At 52.0% G+C, this 20,857-nt stretch overlaps 1 protein-coding gene across 1 annotated transcript; it reads right to left on the bottom strand.

The window, feature by feature from the left end:
• Positions 1 to 11,688: 11,688 nt before the first annotated feature.
• Positions 11,689 to 20,081, bottom strand: SLC29A3 (solute carrier family 29 (equilibrative nucleoside transporter), member 3). The gene is made up of 5 exons (XM_009325796.1): positions 19,833 to 20,081; positions 15,671 to 15,753; positions 14,401 to 14,627; positions 13,071 to 13,233; positions 11,689 to 12,358 (listed from the first exon to the last, which is right to left on the bottom strand). The coding sequence occupies exons 1-5, from the start codon at positions 20,079 to 20,081 to the stop codon at positions 11,689 to 11,691; spliced, it is 1,392 nt and encodes a 463-aa protein (XP_009324071.1).
• Positions 20,082 to 20,857: the final 776 nt, after the last annotated feature.

The following is a 20,857-nucleotide window of genomic DNA, read 5'->3' as shown; positions in this document are numbered from 1 at the left end:
GACTGACGCGGGCAGCGCAGCGCCCCTTGCCCAGGTAACGGGTATTTCAGCGCCGGCTCTGCCGAGCTCCCCCCACCGCGGGGACTCCCGGTGCGGCAACAGCCCCCCCCAAATCCCGGGCTCACCCCCGAGACAGCGGTTGCCTCTTCAAATACAACTTCAGCCCGACGCAGGCACCGGCCACATGAAGTTTAACTCAGCCTCTTTAGTTTTAATTTTTTTTTTTCCATTATTATTATTTTTCTGACCTTTGTGCCAGAGCAGCTGGCAGGCCCAGGGAGCACGTAAATCATACATGAGTGGGAAAGCGATACAGGCAGGGCGCTGGCCTCGGCACCGCGCTCGCAGGCATGCCAAGAGAGGTACACAGCAGTTATTCCTCCCGAGCTCCTCTCCCTCGGGCACTCAGAGCCTCGGTTTCTACAGACACGGTGTTATTTTTGCCACGCCACCGTTGCATGTTTCCACCTAACCCTCCATGCTCTTGCCACCAGTCCCCTCTGACCCCAGGTCCTCCCAACCCTCCTGGCTTTCCTAAGCCCAGCAGGACATTGCAGGGCAAACCCCTGCCTCCAGTCCAAGCCCTCCTTACAAGCAGCTTTAGGGAAGGCAGCCAAATCCCACCACTTCACCCCATTTCTTGCGTTCTTAGAAGTGATAAAGCCATAGAAAGCAGCATGCAACGACACCAGTCCCCACACCAAGGGGGTGACACAGCCCCCAGCAGCGCTCTGCGTCCCCCAACCCCAGAAGGGCCAGGGCTTTGGATCCTGCCCTACTGCACGCACACACGCACACAAGCCTCCAGCCACTTGCAGCTTGGAGGAGCTTTACCTTCCCACCAGAGCCCATGCCGAGCAGCTTTAATTAAAACACTAAACAAGTGCAGTGTGTGCTGCTAAAGTCCCTCCTGGAGCTCTGCTTGGCAATGTCAGGAGCCTTCCCATCCACTCACCTTTGCATCCCTCCTCCTGGAACGGCAGTGGGCAAGTGCCTCTGCATGAGCAGGAGGGGATAATTAGGCCCTTGCCTCTCTTGAGCAGCTTCTGCTAATTATGCCATTACCACAGCTCCTGGGCTGATTGATTTGAATTGGGCAGAGGTCTGCTCCTGGTGCCCTCACCTCGACCCCGGGGAGGGGCGCTCTGCAGCAGCCCCCCAGCTGTGGGGAGCTGCCCAGGGTGATGCAGCCCCCCCTCCACGCTGGGCAGGGGCCTCCCCCAAAACTAGTTAGGCCGCAGGAGGGGGCTGAGCCCAATATTGCACACCAGAGCCAGCCCTGGTACACCTGCAGCTGCTTTGGGGTTAAAAACGAAAGTCCCTAATGAACAGCTGAGTGCGATGAGCTGCTTGCAGTTAATGAAGATGCTGGCAAATAATTTCCTCCCATCACACCTGGATTGTACTGGGTTTGCTAAGGATTTGCCCTCCGTACCTGAGTTTGTCCTACAGTTGCAGGTCACAAGGAATGCAAAGGGTGCAGGTGTTACCAATGCAGGGCTCTGAGCATCCTGCTGAGCTGAGCTGGTCTCTTCACCCCTCCCTTGTCCTCTTCATCGGCACAAGGCAGCATGTACACAGCCAGGATACCTGCGCCATGCCCATCCCAGCCGCATCCATAAAATCAGGGGAAGAAACAACAGAAAAGGGGGAGGAACCAAAGCACAACCATATGTTAAGTGACTTGAAGACACATTTCAGGCCCGCTTGTTGTCTGCAGCCACTCTGACTTTGCACAAGTGATGTCTCGCTTAATGACTGTCATGATAAATTCAGGTCAGTGTTTCTATTTAAATAGAAGCACACCTCTCCTCTGCTTCATCATTGCCCGGTTCCTATGCCGTGGCTTCACACTGTGGCTTTCAGTGTGCAAGCTGGGCGGCTGGCTTTCAGCTCACATCCTGACCAGTTTCAAGACATGTCACCTGTTTTACATAAGTCAGCTCTAACAAAGCTGAGTTCCTCCTGGCCCTTGGGTCCAGCTTAGACTCCTGGTCCAATTCCCAGTGGAGCCCAGGCTGCAGCCTTTCCCATCGGGGGGGAGGACTACTGGGATTTCACCGCCTAGGTTCACAAAACCCTCAGGAATTCAGTATCTTGTGAGCTGTATCTCCCTGTCAAACTTGGTTTAAATCAGACAGCAACAGCAATAGCTGTGTACAGGCTGGACCTCAAACCAACTTACTGAGTTGATGTTTCCAAGCTCCTGTTTGAAGGAAGCAATGTTGATCTGAGACGCAGCCTGTGGGGGATGCGCTGTTGCAATTGCCATTTAACAAGCTCATAGCTGGGGAAAAAAGGGACTAAAATGAAGTGATGCATTGCGAGCAGAGGGATGCTCCCACTTGCCATTTGGATCGGAGGCCATCACAATTAGTGCCTACCCTACAAGGCAGGGAGCACGGTGGTTAGCAGGAGGGCTAGGATAACCTCCCTGCTATCCCAGCCTTTCTCCACGGGCTCATTACTAGGAAACCTTATTTTTCTGGAGCCAGATCCCATGACCTCCCCTCTCCACCCTGCCTGCGGAAGCAGAGCGGCTAGGCAGAGCCTTCGCAGCCTCCTGGCACCACTCGCTCAACCTTGAAATTGTACTGCAAGGCTTCTCCCCCTCTCATTTTCTACCTAACTACAGAACTTTTCTCCATCCAGCTATCTCCACGGTGTATCAGTCCTCTCTCTGCCTTCCCTGGCCCTTCTGCAGCAAGAGGTGGGATCGCTGTTCGTCTCTAAATCTTTAAATAGATGAAATATCACATGGAAAGCAGGTAAATTGCAGACATGTGCAAAATCCTGCCCAACTAAGGTACTGAATTATGTCTGCTTGCCACGGACCACATACTGCCATGGACCCCAGGGTCTGCACGGACATCAGCTGCCTGACAACCAGCATGTGCAATATTGTACCAGCAGTCATTTCTTCACGCCTCCTTTTCCCCAGGAGTCTCCCACAAGCATCCCTTGATGTGCTTCCCCAAACTACCATCCTTTTTCAGTAAACAAAACCTGTGCAAAAGTGCAGGAGGGCTTTTGCTCAGGAAGAAGCAGCCCATGCCCCTTGCTTTCACTTCTTGGACATGGTGATTTTGCCCCCCCAGACCACAAGCCCCTCAGGGATGGTGATACCTTCCATCACCCATGGCTTTCCAGCACTCCACATCACAGTGTGGGTTGGGACAGCAGCACAAGGGAGGCAGCTCCCCCCTCCATGCTACCCTCTCACCCGAGTTGCAGAATTAATTTGTACAGCGGTCGCGGGGTTTTCTTTTCGACCACCTGTGCTGCGGCTGACAGTGAGCCATTTTTTCTGGTGTGAAATTAATTTCCAGGTCCATTTCACACAGAATTTTAAGGCCAATATTAGGATCACACTGTTTGTTTAGGAATTTATGAATGAAGGAGGCTGGAGAGGAATCTGAGCGAAGTTAAGGGATTGCTCGCTTTTTCTCCCTCCGTAGAAGAAAAGCGCTGAAAGAGCAGCTGGTTTCTTATTTCCTTTAGAGATATAGAAGTACTGCATTTCAAGTTGTGTCTTTATAAGGTGATAGTCCATATGGAGGGTAAAGCAAATGTGTTTAAAGATGGTGGGAAGGGCAGGAGCTGGGCACACATTTGTAGCACATGCCCAGTTCACGTGGCACCCTTCGATGGGGATGTGCCAGCTCGTGTTTACGGGTGGGTCCAGCTAAGCTACCCTTGGACTGGGTAGCTGGGCCAGGGAAATGGGGACTAGATGGCCAGAGCTGCAGCATGGTGATAACATGCAGCCAGAAGGATCAAGGTGTGAGCTCCAAAAAGCCTTGCGGGACCACCCCAAACAGACCTGGCTGAAGCCCTGAAGCTCTGCCCTTTGCAGACCCCAAAGCAGCCCATTTGCAAAACGCATCGTCTTCCTTTGTAGCCCAAGTCGGAAGCGGGCGGGACATGTCCCCTGCTAAGGACACTAAGAGCGCCTAGTGGCCCCCGGCTGGGCTTGTTATATCCAGGAGGGGTTAATGAGGGTAAAAAACGCCTTCATACCAACTCTCCAAGCAGCTGGAGGTGCTTTTCACTGGCTTTTGAAACAGCCCTCGGTGTAATTTCCTACTGATGGGGAATGTTAGTAAATTCACAAAGCAGCGACCATTTGGTGATGATTGCGACAGGCAATCTTGAGCAAGAGCAGTGACAGTGAGAGGGGGGCAGCTTTGGGAGCCGGGTCCTTTACTCCCCGGGGGATGACTATCCTGAGTCACTTCATGCCACGCACCAAAAGCATCTTTCTCTTGGCTTTGAACCCTACCTTACCAGCCAGTTTTTTTCCCTCAGTTTTTCTTTCCTCCTCAGCAGAGTAAAAGGTGCCATCTACAGGCACAGCATCCGCACGACAGCTCTCTGGATCTCCCCTGCCCAGGCCGGGCTGGACGTGCCCTCCTGTTGCATGGCACCTTTGCTGTGTCACCTTCCCTGCAGGGCGGTCTCTGAGCTGCGTGTGCGGGTTGTCGACTTTTTGGGGTCAGGGACTACCCAGAGCGCTGTGCCAGGCAGAAGACGACCTCCCTCTTGGCCAGCTCTTGGGCACCCCTGTCTGTAACCTTGATGGTAACCCATGGGAGCAGCAGGACAAAAACACAATGGAAGGTGATCACCATTTGCACAGCTGGGAGGGAAGGAGCAAAGGAAATACAAAGTAAATTTGGTCACACAGTTGCCTCGGGGAAAACCTGGAGGATATCTATGCTGCTCGCCCAGCGACCAAACTTCCAGCCCCATGGGTCTACCTGAGCTGCTCAGGCTGATGTCGTGCTCCTTTTCTGTGTTGTTCTGCTCTTCCAGTTGCTTCTCATTTAATCCATTTTGGCCGGGTTCACACGCTGGTAATTTAAGGAGGTAAGCCAGGAAAATAAGAAACTGTAGGAAGAAGTACAAATAACATCTAATAAATTCTCTTCTATGTTACTACAGGACAGTGAGGGGCGACTCCTGACCAGCTGGGATGACGGTGCATGCAAGGGAACACGAGCTTGGTGTGGAGGTACTTGCACTTTGGCTGTGAAGAGCTGTTGCTGCTGTTTAAGGTCAAAAACGAGGCTAAGCAGGTCTCTGAGGCGATGCGTTTGAAATGGGAGTCAGGTCTTCAAGATGAAGATCCAATAGGCCAATCACACATTGCTGTTGAAGCTCCCAAGGTTGCCCCCAGTAGAGGTGCAGGAGAGCTCTACCCACCTCACCAAGCTGAAAGCTTGCCAGTGTGGCAGAGAAAAGGTGATGCCGAAGAGCAGAGCTAACGCCAGGCATGTGCACTCACTCCTTGTATGCAGCCACAAGCCTGGAGCTTGCTCCTGCTTTAAAGTCCCTTCTCAAACCCAAGCCTTCTGCTTCATATTAAAAGCATTTGTCAAAGCAGACACTCCATCCTGTGCTGTTGGGTACCCGAAGCTGTGCAGCGCAGAGCAAGGCAGGGTTACAAAATCTGGAATCGAAGCTGAGCTGGAGGGGGTGTCTGTGTGCACCCCATCCATCAGCAAGTGGGGATGGCAGGGGGAGCAGACCCGCCAGCTCGCTCAGCTTTGCCCAGCCTGCTACGGGCACGCTGGAGTTCGTGCTCAGCCCCAGATACTCTACTCCCCCCGCCATGGCGTGATAAATTAGGAGGAAAACTTTCTCAGCTCAGTTTGTTCTCACAGTGCCGTCCAACAGAGCACAAGCCTGTCTAATCAGAAGCTACAGTCCTTCGCCATCTGTTTAGACCCTAATTACAAATGCAGAAAAATAATGTGCTTTACAATTGCACCAGTAAATGCTGTAAATGATTTAAATGCATGCATATGTTCCCTGCAGAATTCAGCATGCATCTGCGACTTCTCCTCACATTAAGCACACAAATCAAGGGAAAAAATACCCAGATCTGACGAACAGCATGTCCCTAGGATCGTGATTTTTATCCCTTTTTTTCCCCTTGATGGAATGGCAAACAGGGCTTTTTTGTAACAATCCATTCAACAGCGTTTTCTTCGCTTCCATTTTAAAAACTGTTTATCACCGTCGTGTAAATATAGTACAAATTACTCCATAAAACATGTAAAAGCAGAACAGCAGCCACGCAAGCCTGCAGCTGGCTGGCGAGGTTTCAAAGCCGAGTTTTTTTGCTCTGGGGCGCCTGCGGAGGGGCAGGATCAGCTCAGCTCATCTGCTAGGGACCGTGGCCCTCCCCGAGCCCCTGCCGAAGAAGACAACTGCAGGCGTTTCGAGCCCTTAGCTCGCATGCCCCTTTTCAGGACGATGTTTGCCAGAGGCACACCGCAAAGCCACGGAGGTTGGCAAGCTTCACCCCTACATGTGCAAGCATGGGTGAAGGGGAAAAAGGGCCAAGAGCTGAAATACCTTGATACACAGGTCTTCTCTGGGGCTGCAGAGGGTGAGGTGGCAGCATTTTGGAGGGGCAGGGGTCAGAGAGCATCACCCCATCCGTGGTGGGGTAACGGTTCTCTGCACGCTGCCCGAGCCCATGGGGCCACACAGAGCAGGGCGCTGCCTGGAGACCCTGCTGCCCATACAAATGAAGCTGCCACAGGGCAGTAATTAAGAGCGAGGTCATGCACACTGGCCCCTGGCTGGCCATGGGGACTGCCAGAGCTCATTAGGAGCTTTGTCAGGATGCCGGAGACAGGCACGGATGCAGACGCGCAGGGATGCTCTGTGCTGCTGGGCAGACGCCCTGCCGGGTATCGTGTACCACCACCCTTGCACCCCTGCTCCCACAGTTGAGCCACCAAAGGCAATTCCACTTCAGCTGTGTAGGCTTTTGACCCACAGTGCATCCCGACAAAACACTGAAAGGATGAGTCCTACCCCAAAACACGTACAATGGAGCAGCCGAGAGGCAGCAGAGCTTCTCTTTGGTCACCACCAAGGTGATGCTGAAGGATAGCAAGGTTGTTTCAAAGATGCTTCCACCTCCCAAAGGGTAATAGTGCTGCACCAAAGCCTCTGTAACCCAAAGGCTGGTATCACAGATGGACAGGTGGCAGCATTTCTACCCTATGGGGCACTCCACCAAGTGGGGACAGGCTAGAGGAAGCTTTGGAGATCAGAGAGAAAGAGGTACAGTCACTTCTGACTGTGGGAGATGAGAATCACTCCGTAACAAAAGTTCCGTTTCATTTTGATTAATTTCGTTTCCTTCCCTTTCCCTTTCCTTTTCCTTTTCCCTTTCTCTCCCGTCCCCTCCTCCTACAGTGCATTTGTTTGCTTTAAAACCCCCCATAGCTACACTTAAAGGCTCCAGCTCTGAACCAGGGAGAAGTAGTTGGCACCACTAAGCTGAAAGAGAGGACAAAAGAAGGTTGGGCATAGGCTCAGTTACTCTCCTTTGAGCAGAAGCTGCAACAGATGCGTCTCCTCCGCTTTCTGCCCTTTCATCCAACCCCCTCCTGCTCCCCATGCCCTCTCCTCCCTTTGCCAGTTCACATCTTTCATCTGCCCTTGGCCAATTGGATTTAACACCAAAGGCCATTGGAGAAGCCAAGTGTGGGGCAGGCACAGCATCCTGACCACGCCGGGCTGCCAGCCCTCCACAGAGCTGAGGGAGCACAGGGGCTTTCCATCCTCCTGGCTGCTTTGCCAGTGATGCTGGCCCCGAGTGCTTTGCCACTTGGCACCAAGCAGGGATTTGTGCACATCTTTGATTTAGTTTCACTTCGTGGGCCCATGAATTTTGCAAGCGCCTGCATTGCTCATTTTATGCCCACCGGTGAGAGGAGGCCAAGCCCTGCAGAGAGCACATGGTCCTTCCCCCACTAGCCAGCTCACAACCCACTTCCCTCGGCTGAAAGATGGTGAAAACATTTACAACCCTGCTAGTCTCTCTTAGGCAGCTGAGGGGACAGGGTTAATTAGAGATACAAACCTGGCAATGCCATTTTGGACAGGTGAGGAAGACCCATGGACCCAGCTCAGCTCCCAGCCCTGCCCATACCCAAGATCTTCCTCTGAACCTCAGCTGTCACAGGTCCAAACGACGACCTGGGGAGCAACTCCCTCTTGTGAAGCTCTTTGAGACCTAGAAGTGTTATCTCCTGGCTAAATACCATGAAGTAGGTTTTGACCCCTGCAGCATTTCTGCTGGCTGTCCCACTTCGATGCTGGTGTAGGGCAGGGAGCATGTGTCATTCCTGAACTGGAAACTGGGGTCAATGGCTGCATTCCTTATCAAAGATACATTATTTAAAACCATCAAGAAATAAACCATGGTTGCATGTCCACTAACACGTCTGAAAAATGGCTCCATGTGGCAGAAACAGCATCCTTCATTCTGCCTTGCAACCACTGTTTCCCTCATCATTCTGCATTTTCTCAGCTTGAGCTCTTCGTTAGGGCCTACGCAGAGCATCAGATGTGACTTTGCCCAGGCAGTATATGGCAGTAATTACTTCCCTGCCGTTACACACAACACCCTATAAATTACCCGTCCCCTTTTGCAGGGGGATGACCCACCGCTCAGGCTGCCCGTCAGCATCCATCCCCATACCGTGGCACTCTCACCAGCAGTCCCTGCTTTATACTCAGACCTCATTCTTGCCCAATTTGAACCTGTATTGATTTTTCCCCTCATTTCTCGTAACTTTCCTTAGCTGACTACCATCAAAGACAAAGGATAAATTCCCTTTTTGCCTGCTTTCCCTGCAGATGCAATAAGTACACTCTCCATGCCTACCTGCAGGTCATTTGGAGATATTAAATTAGAATAACCGGGCTCTCAAAGCAATTCTCTCGCGGCTCCTTCACCCGGCCCTTGTCAGTGATTTCTCCAAGTTTACAATCTAAAATGGGAGAGAAGGAAAACCACAAGGAAAAATGCAAACTAAAAGTGCATGCATCGGTGCATCTCCAAGAGAAATCACTTCAGACACCAGCAGTTGCACAGTATCAACTTTATTAGCGACAGTACCGGATAATTAAGTTCTGTCTCAAGAGGTATTTGATCTGTAACATGAGGATCAGCAGAGGTGCAAAGCAGTCAGCAAATGAGTAGAATCTCATTATACCTGGGACCAGGGCAAAATGTGTGAGTTGAGGAGAGCAGACCACGCAGTAGGCTCTCAAGTGGGAAGCACTGAAGGCCACAAAGGGACATTTCAGTTGCCAAAACGAGGTTGGCTTAGGCTTTTCAGCCATGACCAGCTACCGCATTACCCCAAGCAACTTGGAGGCAATGGGAGCGTTTACCCTCGTGAGCAGCACCCAGCTGGCCGGCCAGCATTGTTAGCCTCAGCCCTTGGGCTGCCCTTCAAGCTGAGGTGGACCTTCACCTGGGTCAACGCTGGCCAAAGCATCAGGGGCTGAAGGGCTGCTAACCTACTGAAGCGACAGGATTAAGAGCCCGCACATGCAAAGTCAGGTGCCGTAAAGCTGCTCCTCGGTACCGCACGCCCTGTAAATTTTCCACTCATGTCTGGATTTTATGTTTAAATAAAAATCAGCCGTAAAGCAAAACTGTGTGTGTATTGCCAACAAGCCCAAACTAAACACTGGAAAGGATTTATATAAAAAACCAACACCCACCAAGCCTACATTTCACCTCATGGCAATAACTGCTGTCGATCCTGCTGTTCTCCCAGCAAAGCCAGGGCGGCCGCGGGTGGAAAGGCACCAGCCCTGCATCCTCCCTCTTGCTAACCACCACATCCAGCACAGCGAGGAGATGGCCTGGCAACCCAGACCAGCAGCTTCTCCACTACTTGGTCAAGCAGGAGATGCTGAGAGAGCATCCACTAATGACCCAGTCTTAAAGGAAGTATTTTCCATCGACAGCATCCCTGAGGCATCAGTTGTAATGCCATTACATCCTTACTTACCAGTTCACCTCTCCTAGACCATAAATCCATGCAATTTGAGTAAATAAATACAATAATTTTATTTAGTCCAGGCTGCATTTGCATATGGAAGTTTAAGTGACTTTAAACGCCGGTCCCCTTTGGGTGGGCCATCTTTTTGGGTATCGCAGTAGCTCACCCCTCTGAAAGCATCTGGAGACCATATGCCACCTGTCTACCTAAATTAATCAGCTTTCTGCTGTGAACATCACATCAGAGCCTCTCTAATACCTCTCCCTGGCTTTTATAGACCTTTCTCAATGCAGACTAAAGGCACCTTAAAAACCTTAGGTTAGGACCATAGAATCATAGAATCATTAAGGTTGGAAGAGACCTCCAAGATCATCGAGTCCAACCGTCAACCCAACACCACCATGCCCACTAAACCATGTCCCTAAGCACCTCATCTACACGTCTTTTAAATACTTCCAGGGATGGTGACTCAACCACTTCCCTGGGCAGCCTCTTCCAATGTTTAACCACTCTTTCAGGAAAGAAATTTTTCCTCATGTCCAATCTAAACCTCCCCTGGCGCAACTTGAGGCCATTTCCTCTCGTCCTTTCGCCAGTTACTTGGGAGAAGGGACCGACCCCCACCTCGCTACAACCTCCTGTCAGGTAGATGTAGAGAGCAATGAGGTCTCCCCTCAGCCTCCTTTTCTCCAGGCTAAACAACCCCAGTTCCCTCAGCCGCTCCTCATAAGACTTGTTCTCCAGACCCCTCACCAGCCTCGTTGCCCTTCTCTGGACACGCTCTTAACACCTCGACGTCCTCCTTGTAGTGAGTGGCCCAAAACTGAACACAGTATTCGAGGTGCGGCCTCACCAGTGCCGAGTACAGGGGCACGATCACTTCCCTTAGCATTTCACTTCCCCACTTAGCATTTCACTTTCCTTGGGGTTCAGCTGCGGACAGGTAAGTTAAAGTCCACAACCGTCACAGCAAGAGAAATGGTCTCAGGTTGGCCACATCATACAGCCCCAGCACTAGCAGCACCGTGCTGGGGGCGAGTACAGGGGCACGATCACTTCCCTTAGCATTTCACTTCCCCACTTAGCATTTCACTTTCCTTGGGGTTCAGCTGCGGACAGGTAAGTTAAAGTCCACAACCGTCACAGCAAGAGAAATGGTCTCAGGTTGGCCACATCATACAGCCCCAGCACTAGCAGCACCGTGCTGGGGGCTCGATGGTCCCTCAATTCAATGTTATCTGGAAAAATTAAAGCAAGCAGAAGTCCAAGTGGAAAGGTTTCCCTTATATATGTTTTTTCATGGGACGAATGTATGAAATCCCCCGAAACAGTGCCCTGCTCCCTGGCACAGCTGCTATCCACTCCCGAAGCTTGCTGAAAGCTGCTCCAGGGCTCAGACTCCCTTTAGCTCAACACCATCATCACAGCTTGATGAAGGGGACCGAAACACTGCAGGGCTAAACTCATAACAAAGAGGCAGCCAAACCCAAGGTGCTGTCAAAAGCCCCGGTTTCAGTTTAAAACCAGCGTGGTGGCACCAGCAAGCCACCCTTGCCCACCAGCACTGAGGTGAGGGACAGGTTTCCCTATGCCCCTGGTACTTCCCTGAGCTCCCTGGGGAGGACAAGGTTTTTTTGGTCTGTTTGCTCCGGTTGAGGTGGGGAGTGACAAAGGTCTGACGGGACTTCCCAAGCACAGGGGATGCCCCTTCCCAGAAAGAGGACTTTCCCCCTGGATGCAACCCCCCCCCCAAGACAGGCAGCCTGCCCCAAAACTGCAGCGTGCCTGGCTTTTTGGCGAAAAAAGCCTAAATACCTGACAGCAGCACCGCAAACCGAGGGCATCCCCCCCAGCTATTCCTCTAGACGAGGTGGACAATGAGAACAGAGCAGGCAGACCCCACAGCCAGCCCCAGCATGAGGTAGAATGTCATCGCCACCCCCGCCGCCTCAGCCAGCTCTTTTGGCACGATCTTGGGGCCGTAGATGATGACCAGTGTCCCCAGGTAGCCGTTGCTCAGCCCCAGCAGTGCCGTGAAGACCACTGGGTAGATGTCTTGGTTGAAGACCACCATCCAGATGTGAGCCCGAGGTTGGTAGTTGCTGAGGATGAAGAGAGGGAGGAAGATGGTCCTGAGGAGGACGAGGGCGGGCAGCAGCTTGCTCTTGGGGCCGGGTGCCTGGATCCAGGCAGTGATCTGCCTCCCGCACCAGTCAGCGAAGTTGTAGAGGAGGAAACTGGTGAGCGGCGCAAAGTACTTGGTGCTCCACAGGCTTCCTGAGGACTTGCTGACCGACTCAATGTTGGAAGAGAGAGAAGGGAAGATGATGATGGAGATGAAGAAGACATAGAAGAGGCAGAAGCCAAGGAGGGCAGTCTTCTGCAGGATGGGGCGGAGCGGGGGAATGCCAGTACTTTTTGCAAGGAAGGAGGTATTTGTGGTGCCTCCTGGCTCTGCCTCGTCCTCTGCGAAGCTGTTGGGCGGCACAGTGGCCAGAGGTGGGCTCTCCTTCTGGCTGCTCATGTAATACCTGGAAAAAGAGAAGGAGGGAGATTGTTAGCCAAGTGTGTTGGGGGGAACCCAAACTGAGATTTGGAGAGAGAGCAGGAGAGAAGTTGGTGACGCAGGGATGCCTGCTGGACCCAGGGAAGGTGGTTTCAGCGACCCCATTGCACCTCCAGCTCCCACCTCGTATGGAAAGGTGACCCTCAGGGACCCACCACCCCCTCTTCCCCACCGTGAGGATCCCTTTACACCCTTGGTGTTCACAGGGGGGACCTACTGCATGCAGGCATTTGGGGGGGCAGGTGGTTTTGGGGGTTGCAAGCACCAACAAGACCAATGGGTCATGCACATCAGTGCATGACATTGCAGATACTGACGCCCTATGGGGACCCACCTGGCCGGCTGCTTCCAGATTATGGCTCTCTGATGACTTCACGCATTTGGGAAGCCCCTGTGTCAGCACCCCTCTCCCCCTGGGGAGGCTTGCCAGAAACTCAGCATGCGCTGGGGCGGGCGCCCAGTTTCGGTCTGTGGTTTCGGTCAAATGGGGAAGTGTGGCTGGCAGTGGCACAGCACCAGAGCTGGAGCATGTGGGGTGGGATGCCGGGGCGTGACTGGGCAGGGACTGTCACAGCAAGCATCTCATGGGTCGCCCCAGCAAGCCCGCTCGGCATCAACAGTAGCAAACCCTCCCGACCCATGCTTGTGGGATGCCCATGGCAGGCTGGTGCACACACCTGGAGTACTCCAGCCTGGGTAGGAGGAGGTACACCATGATGCAGATGACAATGAAGATGTCGGCGGTGAGGAAGTAGGCCAGGGCGCTGTCCGTAACGTCAGCTGCTGCCGCCAGGTCTATCACGGAGGCGATGGCACTGATCGTGCCACCCATGGCCTGACCTGCATAAGGGACCAGAGAGCCGGAGCTCAGCACCCGGGGCACAGGTGAGGGACATCAAGGTGGCAGAAAGCAACCCGTGGCAGAAAGCAACCCACAGCACCTCCAGCAAGGAGGACTTTGATGAGGAGGGGGGACCCAAAAACAGCAGCATCCCCTTATTAACACCTCGTGGTGTGCACAAACCCCCCAGCGGAAGCAGCTCACCCCTCTGCCCCACACACTGGTCCCCAAACCCAGCTCAGGGTGCAGCTGCACACACCACCTCATCTCCATTTCTACGCCTCGCTGCAACACAGTTATTTGTGGCGCTGCATCACAGCCCAGGTCCCATCCTGTATCCATTCCAACATAGCTGCAGCACTGCACAAGGGTCAAGATGGGACCCGACCCACTGGGCTTGCATGTGCTGAGTCCTGCAGAGAAGGTCCAAACCCTGCCCAAAGCCTAAACCTGGCTTTCCACTGGCCCACATATAACTGCCACTTTTCTGCACTCCGCCAGACAGGAATTCGAGCCACCAGCAACAGGTATGCCATCTTGGGGATGTGGTGATTTCCCCCACTGGGCTAAACTCATTAAAACACTCCTGTCTCGGCCCCAGGAAAAATTTCTCTGTCTTGATTTTTTCCCCTTCCCCTCTTGGTTTGTCAGCCGTTCCACAGCACATTTATAATGTTATCAAACCTCCAGGGAGCTCATCACTCACGGCTCCCAGCGTGCCCCTCATCACTCATGGAAATGCATGGAAATGCTGAACAGAAAGGAGGAGACAATGCAAAGTTGAAGATTCCTCCAGCTGCAACCAGGAGCTGAGGGATGCATCCCTTCCCCCCTTCTCCCAGCACAGAACAAATAACAAGGTCAAGCCATCGCACTGGCTGGAGCTGCTCTGCAGGGTGTTCGCCCCCTGGGCGGGGACAGTGCAGGACCACCGCTCTCCTCATCTCTGCTGAGCCCTCAGCACTTTGGTTTATGGGTATTTACAGAAATGAAAGCACCGGCTCATGTGACCGAGCATGTTTCTCCTTCAGCAACTTCCCTTTATCTTTAAGGCAAAGTTAAGTTTCTAAAATAAACCCCACAGGAGTGAAAGAGAACCAGCCACCCTGCCACAGAAAACCCAAGAGCATGATCCCACCGGGACGGCGTGGCTGGAGGACACCAACCCGAGACCAGCGCCTGCAAGTTCTTCATGGGGAAGTGGCTGCTCAGATCTAAGATGCTGCTGGTGAAGACGGTCGAGGCGCTGCTGACGACAACCACGCAGCCGATGGTGAGGGCAAAGAAGGGGGTGGTCCAGGCGGAGGTGTCGACTTTCACCAGCACCGTGATCACCAGGAAGACGGCCAGCATGATGAAGAGGGAGGACAAGATCCGGATGCTGGCGGGCACCCTGGGGACAAGGGGAAGGAGACTCCTGCGTTTATAACGTGAAGGCGCGATGCAGAGGACACCAACTCCTCTGCTGCGAGAAGGATCAGAGAAAATAAAGAAGGGTGGGGGGAAATGAGGAATAAAAAGTAATGATTTTTCTCAGAAGCCTTTAGATGTTAACTCTGTGATTTCCACTTTTGCCATCAGTAGAACTAAGTCTATAACCCAACCGAGCTGTAAATACCCATTTCTCCCAGAAATCAGGAGCTATCCCCATCACTGGAGCAATGTACAGCAGCAGCGATAAAGCCTGCCTGGGAAACACGGCAGGCCGGGTGAAAGCAACCCCAGGCACCTTGCTACAAGATAATTAGTTGTTTGAGCGTGGCGGTTGCTTATTACCCAGCCGGGAGACTGGATGGGCTGGCCTGGGGGCAGGACAGAGGGGCAAGGGAGAGAGGCGGGGAGCCAGCCCGGCAGCCGGGATCTAGAGATTAAGCACACAAACACATTCTTCTTCACCCGAAAACATGCAGGAGTTTGATCTGGGATAAGGAACGGTACAAATGAGGGGAGGCAGCTATTAGATTTAAGTCAAGCTTGCAGCAAGGCACAGATGGTCCTTTTCTTAACCCAGTTCAATGGCTGGTAGGACTAGAGCAAGGCATTACTCCTGCCTGGACGAGCCTGGACCTTGTCGTCGGCTCCCCCGGTGACAACGATGGCATTTTTAGAAGGGAAGACCACATGCCCGCATACACAGACTTTCCTTCCCAAGCAATTAACCAAGGAATTTACTAGGAATTTATTTACAGCGGCACAGCTCAAGCCAACTCCAGGCATGGGTGCTGCCGCTGGGGAGCAGGGTGCTTCACCCTGCTCGCGGAAGCCAGAGGACAGCACGGCTTTCCAGTACTTTATCTCCCCCTTTTAAAGCTTTTCCCCACTGGGTGTTTCAGGCTGAGCTGGGAGCCATGGCTGAAGCTGGAGAAAGGCAGGAGCGATGCAGGCAAAGCCGGGGAGAGCCACGGCTAATGGACCCAGGAACGGAGCAGCGCTTACTTATTGACGAGCAAGAAGTTTCCAATCAGGCACAGCACTGAGGGCACAGTCGAAGCGATGGAAATGTAACTCTCAAAAAAGTCCTGCCAGAAAAAAAAAAACAAAGAAAAAAAGGTAGGGGGGGAACAACATATGAATTTCAGGTCCTAAATATGGCATGATACAGCACACATGGGGAGTTATGATGTAGGTGTCCACCTCCTTGCATTGTAGCACATGTTGCAAAGCTGCTCAGGATGACAGGCAAAAGGAACGGGTGACAGAAACCACCTCGGGGATGTCTCACCCTGCAACAGCCCTGGGATATTTCAGAAAATTAGGGACATAACAAATTCAGAAGCAAAAATGGTGAAGGAAATACCTGCCTTACTGCTGCACTGGCCCCGCAGGGCAGCAACCAAAATAAGGAGGTCTGAATTTCTCCGACTGGCTCCGGTGACCTGGAGAAACCCCCTGAACATTTACCCTACTTGAGCTCTGTGAGGGCTGGTTTTTATAAACTGGGACACCAAAGCATTAGTATTATTAGCTAACTGCTCAAAAGCCCAACCTGTGCATCCCTCTCCATGCGGAGTGACTGGGACACCACGCCTGAGAATGTGCTCGAGCAAAAGCAGCGCGGGTGAGGACACGGACATTATTCTCCCTTCCGGCCTCCCTCTCTGCACGCACAAAACCATTGATAAACTATATTGAGACTCAACACACATTTACTCTGGGGACTCGTATATCATCCGAGCAAGTCGGCTGCAGCATCAGTCAATATTCACCAGCCCGCCTCACACAGAGGTCAGGCTGGGCACGCAGAAAGCAATAACCGCAGCAGAGAGAGAGATTTCTCTGCCAAGATTGCAGCCAAACGCTTACATTTTCAATCCATTTTATGTATTATGCTGTTAAAGTGTGTCTGCTCCATCTCCTCCCCTCGAGGTGCTTAATCCCCTGTTTTTTCTCCGGGAATCTCAGCCAGCAGGTAGGACGATGCTTGCAAAGAGGATGACCTACATATCAACCCCCATCGTGATGGGCTTTCATTTTCTGCAGTTACCTAGCTACAGAGACGGGGCCACGTTGCGTCCGAGCGCGAGAAGGCACTTGGCACATTTTCTCTGCATGTTATGGGGTTTTTTTGCAGCTTTGCATCGTAGTCTTTTAATCAGTTTACAAGCATGTTCATTTATTCTTCCTTATCAGGAGCTTTACTATAAGCGATGGGAAATCTAATAATCGTTCCTAGAGGGTCTGTATAGATGGAGACATAAACGCCTGCACTTAGCATCGGCTTGGTGAAGCAGGAGGCTCAAAGCTCTACAGCCATATGATGAATTATAGGAGAAAAGACAAAGCAAAATGCAAAGTTGGCTGCTAAAACTAAGACTTATTTATCAACCTACTTAAAACAAACTCCCAAACCAACCCAGGGATATTTAATATACTTCCAAGTTAATTTTCTTTTTCTTTGGGGGGGGGGGAAGACTTTATAATGCTTTCCACCAAGAAGTGTATCCACACTTGCAGCAATTCAGCAGAGATGCTGCGTTACAAGCACCCCAGGGAAACATTCATCTGTTCCCAACAAACGTGCTCACACCAGTGGTGGGAAGAGAATTGGGGAAAGTATTTAAGAAACTGAGCAGCCTGCACTGCACTGGGAAATTTTACCCTGCCTTACCCGTGGCCAAACCCTGCTGGAAAAGAAAAGCCAAGTAGAAGGGTTTCAATTGCGGTTGTTTCTGTGAAAAAGGAAAGCCCTCATGTCACATTTTTAATGCAGCAGCAGAATGGCGAGTGGCGAATTTAATCCATGCCCAGATCAAGGGAAAAATATCAGGCTCCATACTCATCTCACCTTTTTGCTCCTGCTTGTTAGGTGTTAATCCAGCTCAGATGGTAACTCTTCTCCCTGCATGAGTATTCCCACCCATCACAGACATGTTTTTGCAGCAAATTTTTGGCTATGCAACATGTATCTAGTTCTTCTCCCTTTCTGCTGAGCCCTCCCTGACTGGCCGGCTCATCTCCTCCAGGCATCCCTTGCTCGCAAGGGCTGAGCTCCCCATCACCGACATGGTTTTAGAGGAGAAATGCAGGCACTGAAAGACTGTCACCCCTTTCCTGGCTAATAATAAATAATAATAATCCACAAAGCAAACCCGACACCTTCCTCCCACCTCTGCCTCTCGTGGGGGAAGGTGTCATCCCTCAGCCATGAAGCCGAGGTGCGTAATGGAGGTGTTTGACCCTGTATTAACTACAGCATCTTCAAACACGCTGCCATAATGCACAGCACAAACTCGGTACCTTAAAAAAACCCCAAACAAGAACAAAGCCTCACGGTGGCAAATTAGTCACTGGTGTCAGCCGGCACTGCCTGGAGTCGCTGAGATGCTGTTGCAAAGGAGTTTTTATTCTGCTCCAGTCCGGACTCGGCAGCTGGGCTCCTGCTGGGCTGGAAAAGCAATCCAGGCCCACAGTGGCGGCTGAAGGCACCAGAGCATTACCTGGAGCACGGGGCATGAAATTAGCAGCAGTGAGCAGGCTGGAGCCAAGAGTAGGCTGCCGGTCGCAGGTGCATCTTTCCGCAGCCGAGCTCTGTTTGCAGGTAAGCCCTCCTGCCACAGCACCATGGCTTGCCATCCCAGGGCAGAAACGGGGCCGACTGGTTTATTTTTGATCGGACTCGGCAGCCACAGAAAAGCCAGGCTGCTTTTCACCAGATGAAGTGAAAAGCATTGCGCCGCAGCCATACAGAAAGAGGAAAAACACCTTTTCAACAAAGTAATGGGTGATCCAACCAGGAATACAGACGTGCAAGTTTTTAGGAAGAATACACCTAGTGATATTTACTCTACCTGAAAACAGCTTTTCAAGAATTGCCTTGGATAAGCGTGATGTAGAAGCAATGAGGAGTGTGGGATGCAGGGGATGTGGGAGTACATCATGCCACGTGGTGGCAGAGCACCCTTCGCCCCATCTCTGACCACCTTGCTAGCACAGGGGCAGCCTATTTGTGGTCTTTGGGCACCATGGGGGCTTGGTCTCCATCAGTTTAATCCACCCACTATCTCGATTTACACCGGTACTTCAGCATCCTGGTACAAGCACCGTCGGTGACACTCTGCTTCCTCCCCATCAAAAACGCAGCCAGCTTAACAACTATGAAGATTAAAACAGCTGTGGATGCCGTACTGGTGTGAGAAATCATAGAGAAAACAGGGGTGTCACACCTGGCTCTGTGTTTATATAAAAATAAAATGTGCCCAAACCACTTGAACAGGCTTGGCAACGGGAGGAGGACAGGATGCAGCCTCATCACGCCAACACTTTTTCCAGCCACAAAGAAATGGCATTGCTTTGTCAGGGGGGCACAGGGTAATAATCTTGCTGTGGCAGGAGGAGCAAGAGAAGGTGGCTTTTTTGGGGAGAAAAAGAGAGGCCATCAAGCCTGCCGCCCCAAGGCTGGCTCATTAATCGCCCCGTGACAAGCTCCTCGTCCCATATGCCAAAAGCCAGATGTTTATCGCTGCAAGGAGATACTCTGGTCACACCTGCCAGATCTTGAAGGAAAAGCAGTAAAGCATCTGGGGGGCTCAAGACTATCACAAGCCATGCGCTCCAGGGCTAGTGCTCCTGCAAAGCCCTGCTGCCACCTCCAAATTACATGCTGCACCAGCCAGCGCAAGGGAGAAAATGCCTAAAACATGTTCGATGCCTCACCATGGAAGCAGAAGTTCAGGGCAATTTATCTCCCAGCCCGCAGGAAGTTGCAGCTGAGTCCGGCTGGAAAAGCAGAGCCCTGCGGGGCTTGGGGGCTCACCAAGAATGAAGTACAAAACCAACCACAAACAGATTTTTACCTTGTACCATAGAAACTGTCCTATGAAAGGCAGCCTTGCTTATGGGGCAGGTTAAGCCTATTTTTTTAAACGCACCTTAAACCTTAGCACTTCAAATACAGGTAAAAGACCACAAAGCGCTACGCCTTTTAGTTTAAAGCATCTTTCTTGCTACTATTTGTGCTCCCCAAATAAACGCCTACCCCAGGTTTGCAGCAGGCAAAACCCCAGAGGACCTTCATTCACTTCTGGGGAAGTGGAGCGGAAAAAGAGCAAGTAAGGAAGGAAAGCAGCTTTTTTTTCTGCCTTGAAAGCAGCACACTCACCCGCAGATCAGACGCTGCCTGTCCTGCCGGGCCTGCCTGATCTGAGCAGTTTTGCAGCTTGTACATCCAGTAGTGCTTTGCTGTGATGAAAAAATTCCAGGGCAGCAGGGACCCGATGCCCAGGAGGAAAAAAATAATGTAGGCCCCATGTAAGCGGTCGCTTGGCTTTTGCCGGCTGTATCTGTTCACCGAGGGCTCCTCAATCAGGGGCTCCTCATCCGGGGGAAAGATACCGGCTGCCGGGTGCATGGTGCTGGCACGCTGCAAAAAACAACAACCAAGAAAAGATATTATCACGTGAGGGGTGCAAACGGTTGCTCGCAAGCTGCTTTGTGCGGCTCCCTCCTCCTTTGGCCTGTGATCACACAGCAAACGCCAGATGAGTGAGCTGAACCGGCTTGGCACGGGGATGGCTGGCTCCCTGAAAAGTGTGGGAGAGGGGACCGAGACACAGCGGGGACGGGCTCCGCCACGGCAGCACCCATGTCTCTGTCCATAATTAATAATTAACCCGTCCCCTTGGCCTTGCAAAAGCAGGAAACCTCAGCACGGTTTCCTGAAGGAGGCTCCAAAAAAAAATTAACAGCTTGTAAACTAACAACGCCATCAGGCTTTGCAGAGCGACCTGTAAACTAGTATAACACCAGCAGGCTTTCTAAAATGACTTGTAAACTAATGCAACACCACCAGGCTCTGCAGACCGGCTTGTAAACTAATATAACATCATGAAGTCTTTGCAAAAATGACTCATAAACTAGCATAACATCATCGGGCTTTGGGCAATGACTTGTAAACGAACGCAACACCAGCAGGCTTTGCGAAGCGAGTGTAAACTAACGCGGCAGCACTGGGCTTTGCAAACCGACCCGTAAACGACTACAGCACCGTCAGCCTTTGCAAAGCGGCTTGTAAACTCTCGCCCAGTGGCGCCGGGGGAAGGGCCGAGCCAAGTGCAGGGGGAGAGGGAAATGCCGGAAATCAGGGATTTTGCAAAAAGCGTTCGACATCAGGAGGGGGTAGCGCCG

This window comes from Pygoscelis adeliae, unplaced genomic scaffold, assembly GCF_000699105.1.
Source record: "Pygoscelis adeliae isolate BGI_AS28 unplaced genomic scaffold, ASM69910v1 Scaffold4, whole genome shotgun sequence".
Classification (NCBI taxonomy): domain Eukaryota; kingdom Metazoa; phylum Chordata; class Aves; order Sphenisciformes; family Spheniscidae; genus Pygoscelis; species Pygoscelis adeliae.
The sequence above is the reverse complement of the archived record's forward strand: the minus strand, read 5'-3'. Positions and strand labels throughout refer to the sequence as shown.

Coding starts and splice junctions, on each gene's coding strand:
- SLC29A3 (XM_009325796.1), bottom strand. CDS start 20,081: ATGCACCCGGCAGCCGGTATCTTTCCCCCGGATGAGGAGCCCCTGATT. Junction 15,754..19,832: donor AGGCAGCGTCTGATCTGCGG/GTGAGTGTGCTG, acceptor TTTTTCTGGCAG/GACTTTTTTGAGAGTTACAT. Junction 13,234..14,400: donor CTTGCAGGCGCTGGTCTCGG/GTTGGTGTCCTC, acceptor TCCCTTATGCAG/GTCAGGCCATGGGTGGCACG.